The 25,603-nt window shown below is 36.9% G+C and overlaps 1 protein-coding gene across 1 annotated transcript in view; it reads left to right on the top strand.

Moving 5' to 3' along the window:
- Positions 1-23,885, top strand: part of Phf14 (PHD finger protein 14) — a 150,635-nt gene extending 126,750 nt beyond the window's left edge. The window contains exon 18 of the mRNA XM_032906939.1: positions 23,674-23,885. Within this exon, the coding sequence (XP_032762830.1) occupies positions 23,674-23,748 (75 nt within the window). The 3' untranslated portion in view covers positions 23,749-23,885. The remainder of the gene's footprint in view (positions 1-23,673) is intronic.
- The last annotated feature ends 1,718 nt before the right edge of the window (positions 23,886-25,603 follow it).

Here is a 25,603-nt window from a genome sequence, read left to right as displayed (position 1 = left end):
TGTGAGTTCCACCTCAGTGGGGGCTACAGTGTGACACCACATCAAAACCATGTCTAGCACTAAAATTTCAGAGGAAATTCATGAAGTGATGATGGGGGAAAATCTGTTACCCAACACCGACATAAATAACCTTGATCTTGGCCATTTCCTTAATATTGTCTCACTTAATAGTTCCTCAGAGTTAGGTGTTAAGCTGTTTTGTGTTCTGTACAGCGTGCACAGTGGAATAATTAACAAGTAAATAATAGGTTCATTTTTTCTATCACTTGCTGTTTTTTTTTTAATCAGGATTATAGCCCATGTATGCTAGGTCAGATAATTTCCACTGTGATAAATCAGTTTATAATACTTTAATGTTATGATAATGTGAAAGGGTTATACATTTACTGTAAACCCTATCTAGAATTGTGAAATTTGATCTCTTCCTTAAGTGACAGGTTGTACAACAATATCTCGATGCTGGCCAGAGGCAGCAAGTAACTGGCAGCTGCCACTCAGCCATATCTACATGAACCACAGAGAGTCTCCAGGGAGCTGTGCTTCTGAACTTCCTAGTGTTCAGTAGAGTTGGTGTAATGATGTACTGGTATTTTACTTTGAAAATGAATTTATTAATCTCTTAGTCAGAGAGTCAGAGAGAGAGAGACACTACACACACACACACACACACACACACACACACACACACACACACACACACCTTAACAAATACCAGATAAGGTTTCAGATCACTTTGTAATTATTGAAAACTGTAGATTGTATCAACCATTTGACACATACATACATTATGTCATTATGTTGGAGTAGGCGTGTCATTTTGGGTGTGGGCTTTAAGACTCTTATCCTAGCTGCCTGGAAGTCAGAATTCTGCTAGCAGCCTTCAGATAAAGATGTAGAATTCTCAGCTCCCCTTGCACCATGCCTGCCTGGATGCTGCCATGTTCCTACCTTCATGACAATGGGGTTGTAAGCCAACCCCAGTTAAATGTTGTCCTTATAAGAGTTGCCTTGGTCATGGTGTCTGTTCACAGAAATAAAACTCTAAGACAGTGTTTTCCTTTCTTTTAAAGATACACTCACACACACCCATACACACATACACACACTCTCTCTCTGTCTCTCTCTCTCTCTCTCTCTCTCTCTCTGTCTCTCTCTCTCTCTCTCTCTCTCTCTCTCTCTCTCTCTCTCTCTCTCTCTCTCTCTCTCTCTCTCTCTCTCTCTCTGTAGCTGTCTTCAGACACACTAGAAGAGGGCATCAGATCTCACTACAGGTGTTTGTGAGCCACCATGTGGTTGCTGGGATTTGAACTTAGGGCCTCTGGAATAGCAGTCGGTGCTCTTAACCACTGATCGAGCCATCTCTTTCACATATTTTTGGAGTATAATCTGTGACTGACCCTATCCACAGACATAACTCAACAGCCTTTTTCTAGCCAGCATTGAGTTGTAAAATTTCAAAAGCTGAGTCAGGCAGATTCCTTTTAAGCAACTTTGTCTCAAAGAAACAGTTTTTAAAAAGAAAGGGCTTAACCCTATTTTTTTTTTCATTCAAGCTTTCTAATAGTGTAAAGATATAGAGGTTGTATGAGCAAAGCAAATGTTTAACAAAATGAAATAGAACAGCAATATTTCATGACATAGATCACATACACATTGCTGTACTAATTATTTCATTGCTAAAACATTTCATTTTAGTCTCAGCCTAGTATCCAAGAAAAGTAATAGGTGAATACCGTTAAATCTAAATAGGGACAGCTTTAACCGAGCCAGAGCTGCCCTCAGGCTGGCCACCTTCTTCCCATGAAGCCATGCTGGTCGTTCAGAGAGCTGGCTGATTCAGTGAGTGATGGGCCACAGGTGTGACCCAGCCCGCTGTGTCTGAGATTTTTTTTTTTTAATTTTACCTATTCCTAACTGAATTTGAAATTCTGTGACTTAAGTAGACTTAGAACTCAAGCAACCCATTCAGACACAACTAAATGATTGCTATTTTCCCTTTGTATTTGTATCTCTAGGGAAAGATATTTCTAAAACAAAGTTTTCTTTTACTTAAAGCCAGAGTTTTAAAGTTTCATAAAAGTGAAGCCTCTAGAGATATTCTTTATTGTCTTCAGGGAAAACAATATACAGTATTAAATAATATTCAGGGATATATACAGTAGTAAATGCATAAGAAAAAAGGTGTAGAAAACATTCCAAATATGTTCTTCCACTTTCACAGAAACTAACTGGTTTGAATAACCTAAAAATTTCTTCAGACATTGAAGTGAGGCTATTTTTTTCGAGTTACAGATTTAGTAAGTACAAAGAAATATTAAAGATTAAGATAATTTTGGCATTGTTATTAAAAATTATATTTTCATTTGAACTCTACCCTTTAGCATCCCTACATGTCAGTGTGTACTCATGTCTCTCTTAGCCATTTGGAGGATAGTGTTGTAAGAGGGTTAATTCTTAAGCTGTATTAATGAAAAACCTTACCTCTAGGTCTGTGAAAGAACAAGATCAAGTGAGCACAGGTAAGGGAACTAATTGTCACACTCCATACACCATATTGAAAAGTTGTATTGGATTTAAACAATGAATCATTTTCATACTAATTCTAAAGTATTAGTCATTTAAAATGTTAAGTGACTGATCGTGTGCAAAGAATTTGTGTGTTTGAAGAAATGAGAATAAATGAGGAAACATAGGGAACATGATGGGTAATATGATATCTATCCTCTAAGATACTACCTAAGGCAAATGATTGTAGAATAGGGGAGACACCGGGTAAGTTTTCCCATAGGGTATGGATTACCTCAGTGTTTCTATAGCGTGCCGATGCATACTGTGATAAGGAAGCCACAAAACATTACTTGTCTGTACATGGACATGTGGTATATAGACACACTGAAGTGTACCGTTTTCATCCTTCCTGTGTTCAGTTTAGTCTGTCCTGTTCCATGTCTCCTTTAAACATACACGGATTTGCCAAGACTAGGACATTCTGGCTCTCTGAGGACAATCCAGCCTGATTTATAGGTCTACATATTTTAATAGTTTTCTGGGTATATTAATGTAGACAGGATGAAATAATCATAACAGGAAAAATTAAGATTTCCTTTGTTGTACACTTTCTGTTGATTTTTATTTTATTATTTGGGATATATCAAAAGAAAAAAATTTTATTGGTTTGATAGAAAATAATATACTAAATTTTTCTTTCTCTATATTATAGTGACTGTAGTTCACCAAAACCCGATTGCATATATGGTTTCCACAGGAAGTTTAATCAGCTAAACAGACTTTGTTCTTTGAAACTAGTTTTGGGTTACATCAGTGCAGTGAAGCAGATCTCTGCCTAATTATTAGTATTTGCATGTTTCAATTTTTAAACCTAGTTTGAGCTTGTTTGATTTTAGCCATTATAATCTTTAAATATTTATCTTCTGTAACATTATAGTTTGATACGGGGTTCTTTTTTTATTTCCACTAATTTCCTTACTGTGTTACCTAATAAAATTGAAAAATGCTCTTTCATGAAAGAAAAAATAAAAATTCAAACTTCCATTATATTTTCTTCAAGTTAGCAGACTGTGAGAATTACTTATCTACTAAATGTTAAGGGGTTATAGTTTGAATATTTAAATAGCAGAAATGCCAAATATAAACTGAACATTTGAGCAAATAGCGTTGCTGGCTATTAATTTTCTGTTTGGGAGATTTTGTGTAGTACTACATCATAACTGGATTTTCTCCATGTATGCTTTAGATGTTAATTTAATTATTAATAAGACTTAGGAAACAGAAATACATAATACCTCAAATACATAAAACTACAAGTGTTTAGGGATTTTTTTTTTTTTGGCAACTTTAGCCATCTTGGATTTCTAAGCCAGTAGCAATACTTAATGACCTTTTCTGTTCTTACAGTGGTATGCATAGTCATTATTCAATATGCTATAATGGATCATTTTTATCTGTGTCTTGCGTCTGCTCAGTTTATATAGAATAAATATTTATGCTTTCTCTGTTTTCAGGACTAGAAGATTCAGATAGAATAGGTTTGAAGTATCAGCTATAATTCATTGCTTGAAAAAAAAAAGACCTTATACTGATCCTGTGTCAAAAAGAAAACCATCTAAATCATTTCAGCTGCAGCTTATAACTGAGATAGCATCACCATTTCCTTCCCGAGAGAGTGTCTGCAAAGTAAGAAAGCACTGGAATACTTATGCATAGTCCATTGTTTTCTACTTTAAGTTCTCAGAACAGTGTGTTACCTATGTTACCACAGGGGTAACATTACCTAATGACCTAATGCCTATTTGGATTTTACACTTGCTCCTATAAATTTCAGTTGATTGAAACTGCAAATCCCACATGTTGATTTGCCAGAATCAGAAAATGCTCAGCATTTTGAAAGTATTTTACTGATAGTAAGTATATAATTTTTGACTTAGTTGTGGGAGCACAGCCCTAATTTTACCCCAGATCTTACTTCAAGCAGTTGACACATTTTAATAGCAATCTTATAACAATGTATACAGGCAAACTTAATTTCACCAGTCATTTAAACAACTACTTTTCTAATCATTTAACTCTTACTTTTTGTTTGGACCTTAATGAAATACACAGAAATATAAGAAAAGGAACCTGTTTTTAGGTATTCTGAATATCATACAATCCTGTTTACTTAACACCAAATTGATAGATATCATATAACATTAAGCATGTTACTAGGTTTTTTAATCATTTTAGTTAAATACATTAGACAGCAGTTCATATTTTATACCTAGATCAATTTTTTCTTTTCTTTTACTGAATATTTTTTTTATTTACATTTCAAATGTTTCCCCTCCGGAAACCACCTATCCCACCCCTTCTCCCCTGCTTCTATGAGGATGCTCCTCTACCCACCCACCAACTCCTTCCTGCCTCCCCGCCCTGGCATTCCCCTATGCTGGGACATTGAGCCTTCACAAGACCAAAAGCTTCTCCTCCTATTGATGCCCAACAAGGCCATCCTCTGCTACATATGGAGCTGGAGCCATAGGTATTCTCTTCACTAAATTATCTCCTGTACCCATGTGTTTGAGGCTTTCTCTCACTTTCTCTTCTGTTAGTTTCAGTGTGTCTGGTTTTACATCCTTGATCCACTTGGACTTGAGCTATGTACAAGGAGATAAGAATGGACTGATTTGCATTCTTGTATATACTGACCTCCAGTTGAACCAGCACCATTGTTGAAAATGCTGAACCCACACACCTATGGTCACTTGATCTTTGACAAAGGAGCTAGAACTTAGGTCAATTTTTAAAACATCAACGAAACTCTTGAATAAGCTGAAACCATTTTCTTTTTAAACTTTTATTTTGTGTGTGTGTTTTGCCAGCTTGTGTATCTGTGCAGTACCTATGACAGGAACTGAAAACCCCTGTAACTGCAGTTATTGGTTACAGGTTGTCAACTGCCATGGGGTGCTGGGAATGGAACACTGGGCTGTTGGAAAGCACTGACTGTACTGGTAACCACTGGGCCATCTCTACGGTCCTGAATCTAAGTTTTTCATTAAAAACTTCCTAATTATATTGCATTTTTAAAATGTATCAGAACCTAAGCTTATGACAGTATAGTCTGTCTTATTCTAATTTATAGCATTTTTATAGTAAATTTTTATAGATTTCCTACAGTAGACTTTGACTATGTATTAGTGTTTTCCTTCTCTCTATTCATTAAGCTCATGTGGTCATTTTTCACATAACTAGAATTTATATAAAGTCAAAATTATAAGATCTAGAAGTATGTTCTTATAGTAATTATAGTCAACATATGTGATTTAAATCAGTACCTTGGCCCTTTATGCTTTATTTCTTTTCTTCAAACTGAAACGTACAAGACCAATATAAAAGGTCTCATATATGTTGCTTAGGGTTGGAGACATAATTTTATGCTAAAAGAAAAGTTTGAGTACATAGAGAAAATAGAACATTAGTGGCCACTCAGGTATATTAGAAGTGACTTTATTATCCTTTTGGTTTTTCATTGTGTTTCAGAGATGGCAGCTCTAGTTCCAATTATTATATTCCTGTTATTGAAACTGAAAGCAAAGATAAGGCTCCATAATACAAGCTCTGAGACCACACACACACACACACACACACACACACACACACACACACACACACACAGTCTTGATTACCTGTTGCTTCACTGTAACAGCTCTTATTACTCTCCCTTAACTTCCTCTCATCAAACTCAGTATTTATCCCCTTGTCCAAAATCACAGTGACAGCAGTGAACATTCCTTCTAGCAAAGTTTTTAAGATTTCTGAAACCTGTGTGATCTTGATTTTCTTTCTTCCTGGCAAGCAGTTTCTTCTCAATATTCATAACTGAATTTTTGACCTTTGTTCAAGTTGTAGTTTGAGTCTTGGTTCTTGGACTCACTCCACTTCTATTCATGTTTGACTCTGGATGATCTTAGTCTCAGTATATGTTTGTGTTAGTGATTTCCAGTTTTCTGATTTTGTGTCTGACCTCTTCTGCCATCGTCAAAATTATATTGACTATTTAACTGTTGGCTTAATATGTTGGATAGCTGAAGATCAGCTCTAACTTAATAATGACAAAATAGAATTCTTGATCCTCCCCTACTTTTTATATTAAATTCCATCATTCTTGAGAGTTATAAAAATAGAAAAATTAGGTCAGACATGTTGGTGCATTCTTGGTCCAGCCCTCAGAAAAAAGTAGGTGGATCTCTATGTTCACCAGGGCTACAAAGTGAGACACTGTCTCAAAATGGGGGTGGGGGAGACTGGGAGATAGGACAGGAGAGAAAGGAAGGAAAATGAAGAAAGAGAGAAATCATTCCTAATTATTCCCATTTGTTTTTCTATCTACTTGCCCAAAGCACGTGGATGTTTTTTCTGTCTTGTATGCAGTACTCCTTCTTACCAACATTCTGATTTGTTGCTAGAGCCTGTTTCCTTACATCTTTATTTTTTTCTTTTTTTTTCTTTTTTTTTTAAATTGGATACTTTTTATTTACATTTCAAATGTTACTCTCTTTCCCAGTTTTCCTTCCATAAGCCCTCTATCCCATCCCCTCCCCTTCTTCTATGAGGGTGTTCCCCCTGTCCAACCACCCCCACATCCTGCCTCCCCACCCTGACATATCCCTACACTAGGGGTTCAAGCCTTGGTAGGACCAAGGGCTTCTCTGCCCATTGGTGCCCAACAAGTCCATCCTCTGCTACTTATGCAGCTGGAGCCATGGGTTTGTCAATGCGTACTCTTTGGGGGAGTGGTTTAGTCCCTGCGAGCTCTGGTTGGTTGGTATCATTGTTTGTAGGAGGAGACATGGAGACAAAGTTTGGAGCAGAGACTGAAGGAATGGCCATTCAGAGCTTGCCCCACCTGGGGATCCAGCCCATATACATGCAGCCACTAAGTCTAGACAATATTGATCCTTACATCTTTGTTTATAGCCTGTTTATTTTTTTTCCCATTCTTTCTTCAGACTACAGAGAGAATGTGTTTAAAGTCAAAATCAGCTCAGGAAGGTTAATTCTTCCTTCCTTCCTTCCTTCCTTCCTTCCTTTCTTCCTTCCTTTCTTTCTTTTTCTTGTTTTATTTTTTATTTATTCACTTTATATTCCCCTCTCCTACCCAGTTTCCTCCCTCCCTCTGCCTCCTATGACTACTTTATTCCCCCTTCTGAGTGAGGTTCAAGCATCCTCGCTTGGGCCTGCCTTCTTGTTCAGCTTCCTTGGGTCTGTGCAGTGTAACATGGTACCTGTATTTTATGGTTAACATCTACTTATAAGTGAGTACAACCATGCCTGTCCTTTTGAACGTGGGTTACCTCACTCAGGATGATATTTTCTAGTTCCATCCATATGTCTGAAAAATTCATGGTGTCTTTGGTTTTCATAGCTCAATAGAATTCCATTGTGGATGCACCACATTTTCTTTATCTATTCTTCAGTTGAGGGACATTTTGGTTGTTTCCAGTTTCTGGCTATCGTGAGTAAAAATGCTATGAATATACTTGAGCAAATGTCTTCCTCAACCGTACATCTGACAGAGGGCTAATATCCAAAATTTATAAAAACAACTCAAGAAGTTAGATACCATTAACTCAAATAATGCGATTAAGAAATGGGGTACAGAACTGAACAGAATTCTCAATAGAGAAATCTTGAATGGCAGGGGAGTACTTAAAGAAATGTTGAAAGCCCCTAGTCTTAATAAAATTAGGATTCCATCTTAACACTGGACAGATTGGCTAAGATCAAAAACTTAAGAGATAGCACATTCTGGTGAGGATGAGGAGCAAGGAGAATGCTCCTTCATGGCTGGTAGGAGTACAAACTTGGGCAGACACTTTGGAAATCAATTTGGTGGTTTTTCAGAAAACTGGGAATAGTTCTACCTTGGGACCCAGCTATACCACTTCTGCGCATGTACCCAAAAGATACTTCAGCCACAAAGACACTTGTTCAACTGTGTTTATGAAAGCTGAAATTCTTAACCACTCCATAGCTTCTCAGACAAGCCCAAGTAGCATAGTGGCTCGTTCAGCTAGCTTAACATTTCGTCTCAGGCCAGACTCCCTGTTCTTTCTGATGCTCATGCATACTGAGCATACTGGGGCATTGGGTCTCTAGCCTCTCTTCCCTGTTCCTAGATTGCCCCTTCTCATGATCAGCTCCTCCGTGTCATTCAGGCCTCCTCTGTCATGGAAGGCTTTCCTGACTAACAACCTAAGATAAGTATGTAACCAGTTTCTTTCATTTCATTTTCTCTCCCAACTATATCAAAATATTATAAAATGATCTTTTTATTTATATGGTCTGACAGTTTTCCCCATTGGAATTGAAAAATATGTTGTTGTGCACTACTCTTTTTCCCTATCATTTAAGCAGGCCTGCTGAGTGGTAAATGCATTTCGTTGCTTAGTAAACAAATATGAAGCAATTACATAAGTTCCATAATTCTGAATTATTTGTATAAAAGAAATAAGATTGTTTAAAATAGGAAGTAGAAATCATTTTCACTCTGGTTACAGAATAGAGATCACTTATCTTCTACCTTGTGCATCTGAGTTCTTATTTCCATTAAAAATTTTGGAATTTTTTAACCGTGTGATGATAGACTACATGATTGTGAGTATTTGCTATCTTCCAAACATTTTCTGGTTTTTTTTCAACAATAGAATGCACATGTACTTTTTTTTAATAGTTAGATTAACCCCAAAGTCATTCTTTGATGTTCAGTTTTTCCTCTTTGTTTTTGGTCTTATATTACAGCTAAAGAAATTGAATCTGGGATTCCCCTTGCTCTTTCTGAGGTCATATCAACACTTAGGTACTAAAGCAGGATTCACATAGGGTTATCTGACTCCAGAGCCCATGCCTGCAGACACTCAGTATAATAGCATTTGAGCTGTAGACACAGGCATGCACAAACTCTTTTGTATGTGCTATTTGTCATCCTAAGCTTTGAAATGGTATCATTTCCGTGTTAATGTAACCGGGCATACAGTTCCAGACTGTAATTCAGGATCCATGAACTCTGATTCAAGCTCTGCTATTAATTAGCTACAGGGCCCTGGGGAAATCAACTGTATCTTGTGGGACTGGCTTGCTTTTTTCTGGAGTTAACGGAATGGACCATATGGTCATTACATGAGATACCATCTAGTTTTTTAAGTCAGTAAACTCCCATTAGGAAAGTGTTATCTTGAAGAGACATCTGTGGAATGTCTGTTGTAGTTTATCTTCTCTGGCTTTGGATTTGTCATGTGTCTAGTGCTTTTGTTAGATAACAGTTTGCTTTTCTTCATAATGCACAGAGGAAGGTGCTATTCCCTCTCTAATCAGGTCATAAAATTCAGCAAAATACTTAACAAAATGCTAATATAAAGTATAAAAGATTTTGAATGTAATTTTATCCACTATTGATTTTCCTTATATTACTAATTTAAGGTCTTTACTAAATTACATTATTTTTGTAATCAGAAATACAAACGAGTCTTGACTGTTCTATATATACAAATATGGGTGGATTTTGCTAATAATTATAACATCTTATTCCTTATTTGTCTTCAAAATAAGATTAAGTAACAGCGCTCCATTTATTGCCACCTTGAATTTAGCTGTAATGATTCCAGCTTTTATGTTGAAAACAAGCATATTGTCAGCAATCTATACAGCCTTGGCGAAATCAGCCTCTTATTAAATATTTATTGTGATGTTGTGTGTATGAGACATATATCAAAAACTATTTATGAAGTAGACTTATATCCGAATCCTACCAGTGATCAGGCTGCCTAAACTGAGAGGAGACAAATTGGACCAGAGATTAAAATGATTGCACTTGCTTAGTTGTATTTCTGCTTGAATTTTTAAAAAATACTTTATGCTAACAAGACAGGTCAAGCAATAGTCAAGCAATAGTGAAAGTTTAAAATGTACAGACATTCAAATACATATTTTTCTATTTTGAAAGGCAAATAGAGCAGAGAAGTCAAACAATTCTCTGTATATATTACCTGTCTCTCATACATAAATACATAAATATATAAATATTTCACAACTTCCTACATGAATACATATTTACATATAAATACATGTGTATGATATATAAATACATAAATATATTTCACAATCTTATCTATTTCTTACTTATAGCATTGCATCAAAAGTGTACATTAGTTTGGTTGTATATTGCATCTTTTTTTTTTTTTAAGACTCTTAAGTGTGAACTTTTACCTTTCCCAAAATCCTGCATGGACCTACTTCTGTAGACTTATGAGCCTTCTTAAAGTAATACCTGTGCTTCCATCCTTAGAAAATAACCTTTTGTTTGTTGCTGTTGAGAACTCCATAGCCCTACTCATCCTTATATGAGCTTATTTTAGGCCTAGGAGCAGTGTTCCCCAGATAATAACAGAATGTCATTTTACTCAGAGCTGGTCCTTGCACCATTTTCCAGGGTATCCTCAGCTTCTCCTATTGTATGTTCTCTCGAGATTTAAGAGCTGTGCCACAGCAAATCCTAACTGTTGCCAAAAACTGTAGACCTCCCTTTGTTCTCAATATTACTTTTTTTGCTTTCAGTCACCCAGTGTCTAAAAATATAAAATGGAAAGTTCCAGAAATAAATAATCCCTCAGTTTTCTGCTTCATACTGTTCTGAATAATAAATGCAGATTTACTAGCCTACTCTTTCCTTCCTAGAATGTGAATGATTTCTTTGTCCACTGTATCCATGCTATGTAGATCGCCCATTCATTAGCATCCCTTATAGTTAGCAGATCTATGGTCCCGGTGGCATGGGAGCTTGTGTTCAAGTGTTACGTAGCTTTTCAATTATAGCCTCATACAATACAAACTGCTTGAAAGATAGTCTGTGTTATTACTTCCATTTACTCGTCACACAGACATTGAACTGTTTCACGTCACCATGAGGAAATGAGGGGAATCAGGAACAGTCTTAAGAGAAATAAAAAGGCCACATTCACCTAGCTTCCATTTTAGTATGTTGTCACAGTGTTTCATTTGTTATTGTTATTCTTAGTGTACCACTGAGTATGTCTTAAACTATTCATGGGAGGAGATAGCATAGTACACATAAGGCCCAGTCCTGTGTGTCATATCACTGTATTAGAATATACTGCTGCTAAGAAGGAAGACCACTATTGTTGGAAAAACTACAAAGATGATTAAGATGTTTATCAGAGTTTTCATAAGAAATATTCAGAAAGCGTAGTTGTCAAGGGTTTAGCTATAAACCTTAAGGTCCTTATCTCTTTCAGGGTAAACCTTGGCTGTGGCACTCCTTTTCTCTTCAGACTGTGTTTTTTACTTCTTTTTGCCCCAGTTGCTCTTGCTCTTTTTCAGTATAGACCTGCATAAGAGTGATAATTTATAACCATGTGACAGAATCAATATCAATCTGTCTTGAAATCTTTCTGCCAAAGAAATTAGTCCACTGCCTTTAAACTTAGCCTCAAGCAAGATTTTAGAACAAGATCTGAGAGCAGCTACCTTTTGACCAAAATATCACCAGAATGGTCCCCAAGGTAGTGGCTAAGATTGTAATCTCTAAACCCACTTGAGATGGGCCTCTGCAGTTTCCATAGCTCTCAGCACCACTGTCTTCATCCAAACTCCTACTAGAATGAATCACTAACCTCTATTTACGGTATGTAGTGTAACCACTTTCCTCACACAAGTCAGAACCTCTGAAATCTTCCATATTGCTCCACAAACCATGATGATCAGGGCTGTCACAGAAGTAACCCACTACCTGGGACCAACTTCTGTCTTAGGTGTCTGTGGTTATGGCAAAACCCATGACCAAGGCAACTTAGTAAGGGCTTATTTGGGAAATATGGTTCCAGAGGTACAAGTTCCTCATCATCATGTCTGGGAAGCATAACAGGCAGGCATGGTGACTAGAGAACCAGCTGAGAGCCCAAGGCCACATGTCCCAAATAACCAACTGGGGACCAAGTATTTACATGCCTGGATGTAGAGAAAATCCATTAAATTACAACAGAATACTTCCCCTAGGATTTTCTCCTGAAAGTTACATGGTCCTATATTTTTCTGGTATTTTACAGAGCATAATTTTCGTAACTTAGTACTTTGAATAATCCACTGTTTGAACAGTGGTGGTAGGGGCTCTATAGGAGTGGCCTTTTTCTTAAAGTGCAATGCAGTACTATCGTGTAGTTACTGGATTTGATCAAGGATAGCTGGATGCTTAGCTTACATGTCTTTCTTTTTAAATGGAATATTTGAAATTTTCATCACATGGAATAATATTGTCATAGTCTTATATTCTAGATTGTAAAACATTGAGAAGTACATTATATCAATAGAATCATTAGCTGCTTAAAGAGACTTGGTTAAATGATGCATTGCCATGTAAGCTTTATAAGTGATTTGAATCTTGCCAACTGTCCTACATTTGGGAATCATTTAAATACATACCAGTAGATGAATTCATTACAGTAATAACTGAAAGCAAATGGTTTTAAATTTAATTTTTACTCAATAGCAAAGATCATCTGTAAATTCAGAAAATAATGCATACAGTATATGTTGGTTCCTGATAATAAAGTGCCACTATAGAAGATTTTTCTTTACGTATGATTTTTACATAGTACTTACATTTTTTTAAAGATTTATTTATTTATTATTTATATGAGTACACTGTAGCTGTCTTCAGACACACCAGAAGAGGGCATCAGATCTCATTACAGATGGTTGTGAGCCACCATGTGGTTGCTGGGATTTGAACTCAGGATCTCTGGGAAGAGCAGTCAGTGCTCTTAACCGCTGAGCCATCTCTCCAGCCCCAGTACTTACATTTTTTGAAGCAAACAAAATATCCTCTTTTTATTCTATAAAAAGTATGCTATAGGAGATATGTTACTTAGAAATCTAATGAGCTTTTAATTTCTAATAAAACAATGAAGATTAATGGGCTCACTCTGGGGGAAATAGCACTCAAGTCGAAATAAGTCTATTTGAGAGCGTTTAGGCAGATCATTTAAATGGTTTTTATCATTTGGATTCTAATAAGTTTATTTCTAAAGGTTTAACCCTTGATGGGGATTAAGTCTTAATAAAAGAGCGGTTGATGTTAAATTGAGAAATGACTCTTGAAGATGCAAGAAACCTAACTTTGGAGAGAGGAAAGTGTCTGATGCCATAGCCCAACTTAGTACAATACTAATCATTAAAAAGCAGACCTTTCCTACATGATGACATGGGATCAAAATATGTTCCAGATTCTTCCAATATAAGAACCATGTTTAATCAACAGAAGCTTATCTATGGGTCAACAGGAACAAAACAGAAGATGGTTCTTTAGAAGTAGGTTCCCGACATTTTCAAATAATGCAGAGCTTCTTACTGTGTTTAAATGACAGTGTCTCGTTTCCACTGAAATACCCGACCGAGTCAAGATACAAAAGTAAAATGCCATTATTAATGAGAATCTCTGCCAGCCAAAGAAAATATAGTTGAAAATAAAAACTGATTGTATTTACAAATCATTACAGTATTTACAGTTATATTTCTCACAGTACATTTAAATCATGTTGTAATGGTTCTTAAACTATAAGAACTAAAAAGTACATGATATGAGTTTCATTGGTGAAATATTTCTCGATAACTTTAACTTTTCTGGCAGGTAGTAAATACCAATTTATAGTATAGAGTCTATAATGAGCTATCAATAATGTGGAGACACCTAAGCTCTAACCAATACTTCTGCATTGTCTTTGAGGCAGAGTTAAGAGTTTTGTGAAGACATTTTAAGTACAGAGGTTATTATAAAGAGAAGGGGGGTCAAGGAAAAAGTAGGATGCACCCATGTGGGCATGGGTGTCAAGAGGGAATGCGCCTGAGTCTTATTTGGACTGTAATTACTTTGTACTTAAGAACAAAGTATCTTTACTTCCAAGTGTTTGCTGTTCATTTGCCTTTAGTGTTTGTGTCAAGGTGACTTTAGATTAGAAAAGAGTTGTACAAGGGGTATAGAAAGTTGTTATGCTCCTTGCCAGCGCCTTTTCCTATTAACATCTTACAGAGGAGGTACCAGTCATAAAGCAGAAAGAAACCTTAGGCGGTTCTCTGAAGTAAATGTTGGCATTTACTAGATGTTGCCAGTGCTGCCCCTTGTGTGTGCTCTGGACAAGTCAAGGCTCACTTTGTGTCATCAGTTGGGTGTTGTTAATTTTGTTCTGTTGGTAATGATTGGCACTTGGTTATTTTTTTACAGTTCCTTTCCAATGCAGCTTTTTTTGTTCCTTTGTTTTTTGTTTTTCAAGACAGGATTTCTCTGTATAGCTCTGGAACTTACCCTGAATACCAGACTGGCCTTGAACTCACAGATACCCACTTGCTTCTTCTGTTTCCCAAGTGCTGGGATTAAAGATATGCTCCACCACCTCCTAGCTTCCATTTGCATTTTTTCTAGCATGTTCTCGTGATTAGGCAAGTTGTGCATTAATCAGAAGTCTCTGGCCTGTGTTACCATCACTCTCAGGATGTGACATTGGAAGATGTCATCATGGATTTCTGATGATGCTAACATGATACATCAGTTGGCATGGGGCTTATGAGGTGTTTTCCCTATGAAGTTATCATTGTTCTTTTTTAAAAAGGAGTTTCAAATCCTTTATATTTGGAAGACACCCCAAAGAGTTGTTTTGTTTTAAGTCCCTAGACAGTTTAAGTCTAGTAAATTGATGTTACACTCTTGTCATGGGCAACCTTAGAAACATTTTAGATTTAATGACTTATAACCAAGGAGAAATGCAAGAAGTAAAAGAGGTTCCCCATACACATCAGAGTTGTAATTCAGTTATCTTAAAACTCTTTTAGTCTGATGTAGTTTTTGCAGTGAGTAAATTAAAACTTTAATAAAGGCACTGTATACTGAAAGAATTCTGGAATTGAGATTAATTAGAAATTTTAAAATTGAAAAAAAACCTGTTGAGTATTTAATGACTTTCTAGGTTGCTCTGTAACATCAGAATTATCACAAAATATTCACAGTTGTCTGGCTTCCATAGATAACAATATAAAAGGAATTTAAAATACAGAAGTGGATTAGCTCTAAGCATACATACACCTGAGCAATGCTACTAAATGGACTAATCGTCTCTCTGTGTTTCTGTCTGTCTGTCTACATCTTCTCTCTCCTCTCTTTCTCTCTCTGTAGGGCATGTGACTAATAATTATAGTAACTTTGTAGAAGACAGCAAGGATTTGAGTTGGAGTTGGGGAGAACATGGGAATATTTGGAGGGCTGAGAGGAACAGGTGAAAATAACACTCATATGAATTTCTCAAAAATTAAAGTGCTATAAATCCATACTGTTGAAGTTGTGGTTTTATATCTTTGGGCGGATGTAAACGTAGCATTTGGGCTTACATTTGTAAAGAGTCTGCTGTAACGTGATCATCCTCACTTACACCACTTTCTTTTGTCCTCACTATGCCCTACTTCTCTCTTCTAGTTGACTTGTTACTAAAATAAAGGATATACTTTTGTGAGGTTGAGTGAGAAAAGAGATTGCTTTTACTGTCTTTTCTTTGAATAAATGAAAAGCAGAAGTAAAATGCTGCCATCTGTTTCTGAGATGCTTAGGGGTGGAACCCATGGGATCCTGCTTACTACACAAGCGCTCTGCCTCGTCTGTCTGCTGAGTGGTATCACGAGCCTCCATTCACTTAATGATAGGGATAGTTGAGCTGATTTTTACTAAAAATCCAGTGTTACTTTAGTTTTATTCTATATTCCTAGGATTTTTAATTAAGTATGCAACTCTGTCATAAGAAAAACCCATATACTTTTTACAGTAAATTTAATTAAGCATTTCTTGTAAGTTCACTTCAGTGTCTAGGATGGCCCACTAAAGTTGAAATTCAGTTGTAAAATGGTAGATTAATTGCCTTTTGTATGGAGTGAAATAAGAATCTCAAATATGCAAAGTCAGGAAATGTAATTAGAATCCTCAATTGCTTATTCAGTGCATTGGAAAACTGAATATAGAAGTACAGAAAAGGGGCCAGAGGTTGTTAAATGTAGCACATTACACACGTTTTACACTTTACTTAATGACCCAAGTGTTTATGACTATGAAGTAAATGCACCATTCAAAGAATTACAGTGGAATTGTGAAGCATTAAAAACTCCAATTAATTTTAGTCTGAAGTATGCAGTGTGCTCATTTTGCCTGAAACGTTTTCATTATCATCAGTATTTTTCCAGTTATTAGGATAAATTTTTCCTCATTGTGCAGCATTAGCATGTTGTCTGTAGTAAAGCCTACTCTTAAATACTGTTGAGAGTTAAAACTTATGTGTGCCCCATATCAAACATAATAATAATAATCATAATAATAATAATAATTGAAACTAATAAAGGAAAGTGGTGTTTGGGTACAGTTTGAAGCAGTTTGGGTGTATTACTTTTCTGCACTTCTTCTATGACTGCACAACTTTTAAAAATATGTTTTTAATTAAATAGCATTGCAGTACTTTCTCCCTTTCTACCCTCCAGCCCCTCTGAGCTCTCCTCCCATGTCCCCCTACTCTCAATAGCCTTGTTTTCTTTTAATTATTCTTGTTACACACACACACACAGAGACACACACACATTACATATGTAAATATACGTGAATATAACTTGCTGAATATGTTTTTGCTTGTGGGCAAATTTCAAGCCTTACCACTCTACATTGAGCAACCAGAAAGAAGTCTCATTTCTGGGAGGCTAATTCTCCTCCTTCCACCTGACTGCAAACTTTTACAATAGTGACTTAAATACTCCACTTACTGCTTTAAATAATATTATTAAAACATCTACATATTTGTGATTACAAATTTAAATCCTATTTCAACAACTATTCCTTCTCTTATTAGTCAAAAACTATTATGTTTAAAAATTTAAAGAAAATAGAAATATTTCCAGTTACTGGCTATCTGAACCCCACTTCGTGTAACCACAGGAGCATCAAGCACCATCTCTGAGGATAGCACGGTCAAGAAAGTAAAAGCAACTTATTTCACTCTTTGTAAACATAGATCCTCATTTTTTCTCACTTATTTATACAAATAGTTTGTACAGTCAAACTATAAAAGGGCTCAATAAAAGACATGTTTTCTAGTTAATAACCTGTGCTCACCCTGGAAATGTAAGAAAATTCAGAATCCCACAGACAATAAAATAAAACAATATTATCACTTAGCCATGGAGGCCCTTAGTGAAGGAATTTTATATAAAGCCATAGGAAGGAAATGTTTCTTTAACTACAGAGTTATTGGTATCTTCATTGTTTGTTTTGTTTAGTTTTATATTTTCCATTATAAAATTTTTCCCATATGTTTTATGTATTTTATTTTTATTTTAAAAACCAATTAAATATTATAATTTGGAGCAAGTGGCCATCTATTTAATATTTATGTGGTTCTATTTTGAAACAGTTTCAGCTTCAGATAACACGATAGATAATTCCTAGCTCCCTCTCTCCACTTGACTGTACTGTTTCCAGTACAGTCAACCATTATATAATTACCAGAACTAGAAAGGGTTACCAGATGATTGTATTGATATACCTGTGTGTATTACCAGAGTCTTCAGTTTTCCCAATAGTTTTTTATGGTACACTGTTCCAGGCTACATTTACCGATCAAGCTACCTGAGCCTTCACCAATTTGTGACAGTTCCAACTTTTGTCATCCCTGACCTTGGCATTTTTGCAGACTACCTTTGAGTTCTTTTATAGAATACCATGATTAGCTCAAGGAAAGATTACAGCCTAGAGGCCACGTACCCTTCTCACTGCATCCATTCGTGGAGTATTACAGGTAATGTTGATCTTGAACATGTGGCTGATGTGGTATTTACTGGGTTTTTTTGCTTCAAACTTACCTTTGTAAAGAACAAAAGGAATCTGTGTGCCTTTTTATGATCTTAACTTTAAAAGAAGTCCTTTAAAACATGTCAGTTTATAAGCTATGCCTAATGTCTTTTTTAAATAATTTTTCCTGGATATTTTACATATTTACATTTCAAATGTTATCCCCCACTCTCCCATACCTATTCTCCCTTCCCCTGCTTCTATGAGGATGTTCCCATTCCCATCCACCCACTTCAACCTCAACACCCAGGCGTTACCCTACATTGAGTAAATAAGCCTTCACAGGAGCAAGGGCTTTTCCTCCCATTGATGCTGGATAATGCCATCTTCTGCCACATATGTGGCTGGAGTCATGGGTCCCTCTCTGTGTACTCATTGGTTGTTGGCTTAGTCTGTGGGAGCTCTGGTGGGGTTTGATTGGTTGATATTGTTTTTCTTCTTATGGTGTTGTAAACCCCTTCAGCTCCTTCAGTCTTTTCTCTAACTCCTCCATTGGGGTCCCCTTGTTCAGTCCAATGGTTAGCTGCAAGCATCCTCATCTGTATCAGTAGGACTCTGGCAAAGCCTCTCAGGAGACACCCATATCTGGCTCTTGTCCGCAAGCACTTCTTGGCATCAGCAGTAGTGACTGGATTTGGTGGCAGCATATGGGATGGATCCCCAGGTGGACAGTCTGTGGACAGCCTTTTCTTCAGTCCCTGCTCTACTCTTTGTGCCTATATTTCCCCCCATGAGTATTTTGTTCTCCCTTCTAAGAAGGAATGAAGCATCCACATTTTGGTCTTCCTCCTTCTTGGACTTCATATGATTTGTGAATTTTTCCTTAGGTATTCCAAGTTTTTTGACTAATTTCCACTTATCAGGGAGTGCATGCCATTGTGTTCTTTTGTGTTTGAGTTACCTCACTCAGGATGATATTTTCTAGTTCCATTCATTTGCCTAAGAATTTCATGAAGTCATTGTTTTTAATAGCTAAGTAGTACTCCATTGTGTAAATGTACCATATTTTCTGTATCCATTCCTCTGCTGAAGGACATCTGGATTCTTTCCAGCTTCTGCCTATTGTAAATAAGGCTGCTATGAACACAGTATAGCATATGCCCTTGTTATATGTTGGAGCATCTTTTGGGTGTATGCCCAGGAGTGATACAGCTAGGTCCTCAGATAGCACTTGTGTCCAATTTTCTGAGGAACTGCCAGACTGTTTCCCAGAGTGGAAGTACTAGCTTACAATCCCACCAACATTAGAGGAGTGTTCCTATTTTTTCCACATCCACACCAGCATCTGCTGTCACCTGAGTTTTTGATCTTAGCCATTCTCACTAGTGTGAGGTGGAATCTCAGGGTTGTTGTGACTTCCCTGATGACTAAGGATGTTGAACATTTCTTTAGGTGCTTCTCAGGCATTCGCAATTCCTCAATTGAGAATTACCTGTTTACCTCTGTACCCCATATTTAATAGGATTATTTGATTCTCTAGAGTCTAACTTCTTGAGTTCTTTGTATATATTAGATATTAGCCCTCTATGGGATGTAGGATTAGTAAAAATCTTTTCCCAATCTGTTGGTTGCCTTTTTGTCCTACTGACAGTGTCCTTTACCTTACAGAAGCTTTGTAGTTTTATGAGGTCCCATTTGTCAGTTCTTTATCATAGCCCGATGTCTTTATTTGCACATTGTATCAAGTCCACAAACTACTTGGGCAGTGAAATGTTCAAATTTTAAAATAATTTGCCATTGCATGGAGTTTGTTTCTGCTTAAAGGAAAAGAAAGCAGATAGGTTTATCAAGTATTTGAGCTATTATCAAAAGAAAAAAGCATTAGACAGTAAGGGGAAATAGAAGGAATCTTTGTCCCAAATTAGTGGCACAACCTACTTTTCATTTAAAGGAAATCTTACAACTTCTATGCAGTAGTAAGGAATTCCATTTGACAAGACAAGTGTTTATTCTTATTTCTCTTTCCCAATAACTCTTCATTTTCTGCCACCTAGAGTATTAGACCATTATTGCATGTCCCTTGTGAGCCTAGAAATGACAACTCTCCTCTTTGTCATACTGTCAGTGTAAAAAAAATAAGATAAGGAGGCTCCTGACCCACACTTAGTCACTAGGTGTTATGGGTGTTACTGTCACATGACTGCATACCACATCTGATTAAAAGAAGTACGAGGTCACTTGGAATCAATATGTTCTCTGAAGTTTGAATAACAAGCTTAAGCATTAAGAGCACGCATGCATGCATTTCAGTACCCCAAAGGTTCTGTTTTCTTGACGGTTGCTTCAGGGATCCTTCATGAAACAAATGTCAAACTTGTCAGGGCTGTCACTAAGAAAACGACCCATGTAGCAGGGGTCTTCTTTCAGTGGGAAACAAACAGATGTCTTAGCTCAGCAAAGTGAAAACCCTTGCGTCCGAGGCATTGCCCGACTTGCACTTGCTATCTGGTAGGAAAGAAATTGTGTGCCAAAGCCTGGTTTCCTTGCAGCTTTACTTGCTGTGCACTCATTTGTTAATGATGCTCAAACTGTCTTCTGAAGGAGTTGGTTAACCCTGAACTGTATGTAAAGTTCTGATAAAATTGGCCTGCAGTGTTTCATACACACTTCCAAAGGACAGTCCATAAGAGCTTTATGGGATGAAGCTGGAATGATTTTTTTAAGGTAAAATCTATTACATTTACTTTTATACTATCATGGTATAGCAATTTCAGTATTATAGCCCAGCAATCAGATTAGATATTCTTTTACTCTTCTCTGTGATCTTTTGCTGTGTCTAAGTCACAGCTGCAGTCATATAAGATAATAGATAGGCTTTGATGGTTGTATAAGTGATTTAAGATGTAAAAAAGGCAATTTTTTAAGAACAAATCTTCAGAATGAAAATAAAGGCCAAGGCAGTATTTGCCTAAGAGGAGGTAGAGCTACAAGAGACATGACTATATAAGCATGCTTCCTGATTAGGAAGTCAGCCAGAGAGACTGCTGTCATATTGATGCATGAACGTCCATGTAATTTCTGTTACATGTTACATACACTAAACCATTTGTAACTTAATGGAAATTGCAAACATATTTTACTCAGCATTCTATAGTTTCGGCTTATTAAATACAAAAAGCAAAATATATAGACACTTCCTAGACCTTAGGCATCCCAGGCTTATTACCACATTGATACATAAGTCTGTGTGTGTGTGTGTGTGTGTGTGTGTGTGTGTGTGTGTGTGTGTTCACACCCGTGTGTGACTATTGCCCACAAAGACCAAATGACAGCAATAGCTGGATCCCCTAAAACTGGAGTTACAGGTGTTTGTGAGCCTCCGTGAGGATGGTGGAGAATGGATCCTAGTCCATGGAAGAACTGCTAGTGCTAACCACTGACGGTTTCTACAGCCCCTTTACATTTGTATTTTAGTTAAAGTAGTATTACGATTGCTAGATAAAATTAGATAGTTTATTAACAAAGTCATATTAGTCTGCACACTTAGTAGACTGTGCAGATGATAAAGGCTTTGCTTGTTTGCCACGACTCAAAGGATATGAACTTTAAATGGCTCTATTGGGGCTGGAGACATGACTCTGGTTGAGTGCACTTGTTGCTTTTACAGAGGAACCCAGTTCTGTTAGCACCTACATAGTAGTTGAGAACCTTCTATAGTTCCAGTTTCAGGAAAATTCACACCTTCTTCTGTATTCCACAGGCATAGAAATGGATGTGGTACACATATGTAATTGCAGACAAACACTCATACACCTAAAAGTAAAATAAGTCAATCTAAAATATATGGCTGTTTAGGCACGCTACTGCTTCCCACATTTTGACTTTCCTTCTTTGTCAGTGTTGTTACTATAAATGAGGGTTGCTGGAAGCATGACTGCTGAATAAGGATGACACTGTGCTTTTTTAAAGGGTGTATTCAATATTTCATAGAATTTAGAAAACATTGAGTAGACTCCAATTGTATGATGACTGTACCCATTTAGACAGTAGGAATATATAAAGAAGGCCTCATTTGAAAAGCATCTTGACAAATTTGGTGCTACCTAACAAAATGTGCTGTCTTAGTTACATTTCTATTGCTGTGATAAAGCACCATGATCAAGGCCACTCACAATGTCAAGTATTTAATTGGGCTCCTGGTTTCTGAACATTCGAATATGTGATTAGCAGAACAAAGGCATGGTAGCAGGAAGAACTGAGAATTAATATCTTGATCCATAAGGGTTTTGTTGTTGTTGTCTGTTTATTTTTCTCATGGAAGGCAGTTACACAGACCTGATTTGCATCAACACTAAGCAAAACTCAACAGTTATTTATTTAACCTTGGTTTTATAAAATATAGAGGTACCGAATGATATTTTTGGAGATAACTAGTACTAACTTTATATAAAGATACTTGAGAATTTCTGCCTATGCTTTAATTAACTCAGTAATGTTTTAGGATGTGCCTATTTCAGTTAATAGAAAATGAAAAATCATATTGATAAATCAGAAATAACAGAAAAGCAAGACTGCTTGGTACTTGGATATTGTTGAATATGTGTAATAAGATAGCTTACTGAGTATAAGATGAAATATTTTTTCAGATGCTTATTATTTATGCTTTGAAGGTCAGCATTTAATATTAAGCACAAGGTACATTTCATTCCTCTGGTAGCAGACATGATGTCACTTCATTATCCACCATGTGCCTTGGGAAACTGATGTGAATTATGAGGCCACCGTTTAGAATCGAAACTAGAAGATTGTAAGCGTTCTACAGCATGACATGCCCATGTTTCCTATTTTAGAACTGACTGATCTTCAGATAACGTATGGTGGTACAAGTAATTGAAAAATTGACAGACCTGTCAAGAAAGTATGCTAGATGAGACCAAAATGCCATGCTGGTGCACATAAAGTGTCTTACAAGTTAAATTTATTGTTTTTTATCAAAGAGCAAAGTAAAGGCTATCTGGTTCCCCTAATACAGAGAGCACTGTTCAGTATCAGGTGTTCAGAAAGTAATTCTGAAGCCTTGAAAAGTTGGTTGCTTTTAATCAACCTTTAGAAGAAAGTACCATGTAGTAATTAAATAGTATAAATGTTATAATTACAGATATAGAATCGCTTCCTTAACATTTCTGGAGTCGCAATAGTATGTTGTTTTGCTGGTAAGAGACTGTTATAAATGTGTTGTCAAACTAAAAACTCTGAAATTTAGGATTTAACGTTTGCTAAAATTTATTTTGCAGGAAGATGAAAATGAAGCTGGAAAGAAAAATGCATCTCAGGAGCTCAGCATGGAGCAGAAAAACCCAAAGAAATAATGAAGGATGGTCTAGTGTTTTCTGAAGAGTTTACAACTTACGCTGAGGCTGATAACATTTCTAATTTGTAAGATGTTAATTGTAAAATCTAATTTACAAAACTCTTCTCAATAAAGTCCTTGAAATAGGAGCTTGGATTTGAGAGTCATATCTTTTTTTAAACAATTCAACTTTGATTTAAAGGCCAAACTATCAAAATATCTTTTGGTTTCTTTATTGTTTTGTTTTGGGTTTGTGGCTTTGTTGTGGTTGGGATTTATTTTGTTTCGGTTTTTGTTCTTTTGAAACAGGGTTTCACTGTGTCCTATTGTGGGCCGAAAGCTACCTATGTAGTCCAGATTGTCCACAGAATTAAAGAGATGTGGGCCACCAAAACAGCCTCGAATATATTTTTAAAATGAAAGACATTGTCAAAAATACAAGAACAAGATTTTCTTTGTCCTATGACCTATATAGAAAAGGATCTTGTTGTCATCTCTTTGTATCTGTATGGCCTAAAAGAAACCTCGGAATATGTAATTCTTTTTTTTTTAATTTTTTATTTATTTTTACACTCCAGATTTTATTCCTTTCCTGGTCCTCCCCTATCCCCCATCCCCAGTTCCATATCCCATACCTCCTCCCCCAACACCCTGTGTCTCCACAAGGATGTCCCCACCCTACCCACCAAACCAGACCTCTAAACTTCCTGGGACCTCCAGTCTCTTGAGGGTTAGGTGCATCTTCTCTCAGTGAACCCAGACCTGGGACCCTCTGCTGTATATGTATTGGAGGCCTCATCTCAGCTGGTGTATGCTGCCTGGTTGGTGATCCAGTGTCTGAGAGATCTCAGGGGTCCAGGTTAATTGAGACTGCTGGTCCTCCTACAGGGTTGCCCTTCTCCTCAGCTTCCTCCAGCTTTCCCCTAATTCAACCAGAGGGGTCAGCAGCTGCTGTTCATTGGTTGGGTGCACATATCTGCATCTGATTCTTTCAGCTGCTTTCTGGGTCTTTTGGAGAGCAATCATGATAGGTCCCTTTTTGTAAACGCCCCATAGCCTCAGTAATGGTGTCAGGCCTTGGGGCCTCCCCTTGAGCTGGATCCCACTTTGGGCCTGTCACTGGACCTTCTTTTCCTCGGGCTCTTCTCCAATTTCCATTCCTGCAGTTCTTTCAGACAGGAAGAATTATGGGTCAGAGCTTTGACTGTGGGATAGCAAGCCCATCCCTCACTTGATGCCCTGTCTTTCTGTTGGCGGTGGGTTCAATAAGTTCCCTCTCCCCACTGTAGGGCACTTCATCTAGGGTCGCCCCTCTGAGTCCTGAGGATCTCTCACTTCCCAGGTCTCTGGTACATTCTAGAGCATCCTCCCAACCTCCTTCCTCCTGGGGTGGCCTGTTTCCATTCTGCTGGCCCTCAGGGCTTCAATTCTTTTCCCCTACCCAATACCAGATCATGTTCTCCTCTCCACCCAATCCTTTCCTTCCCACCTTGGGGTTGCTTTCTTCTCCCTCCCAAGTGGGACTGAGGCATCCTCACTTGGGCCCTACAGCTTTGAGTTTTGTGGATTTTTTTTTTTTTTTTTGGCTAATATCCACTACTTCCAAAAGGACTTAATAGAGTTCTAATTATCAATATAAGGAGAGCCCAGTATTCTGGTTTGCTTTCCTGTTCTTATGATAAGTGCCATAACTATAAGCAAGTTTGGGGACAAAAGAATCCACTTCCACTTACAATTCCAGGTCTCAGGAAGCCATGTAGGAACCCCGCTTACTGGCTAGCTTCACTAGCTCATGCTGAACTAGCTTTTTTTTTTTTTTTTTTTTTTTTTTTTTTTATTATTAACTTGAGTATTTCTTATATACATTTAGGAAA

Source organism: Rattus rattus, chromosome 6, assembly GCF_011064425.1.
Source record: "Rattus rattus isolate New Zealand chromosome 6, Rrattus_CSIRO_v1, whole genome shotgun sequence".
Taxonomy (NCBI): Eukaryota; Metazoa; Chordata; class Mammalia; order Rodentia; family Muridae; genus Rattus; species Rattus rattus.
Note: the sequence above shows the minus strand (reverse complement) of the source record. Positions and strands in the feature narration are given on the sequence as shown.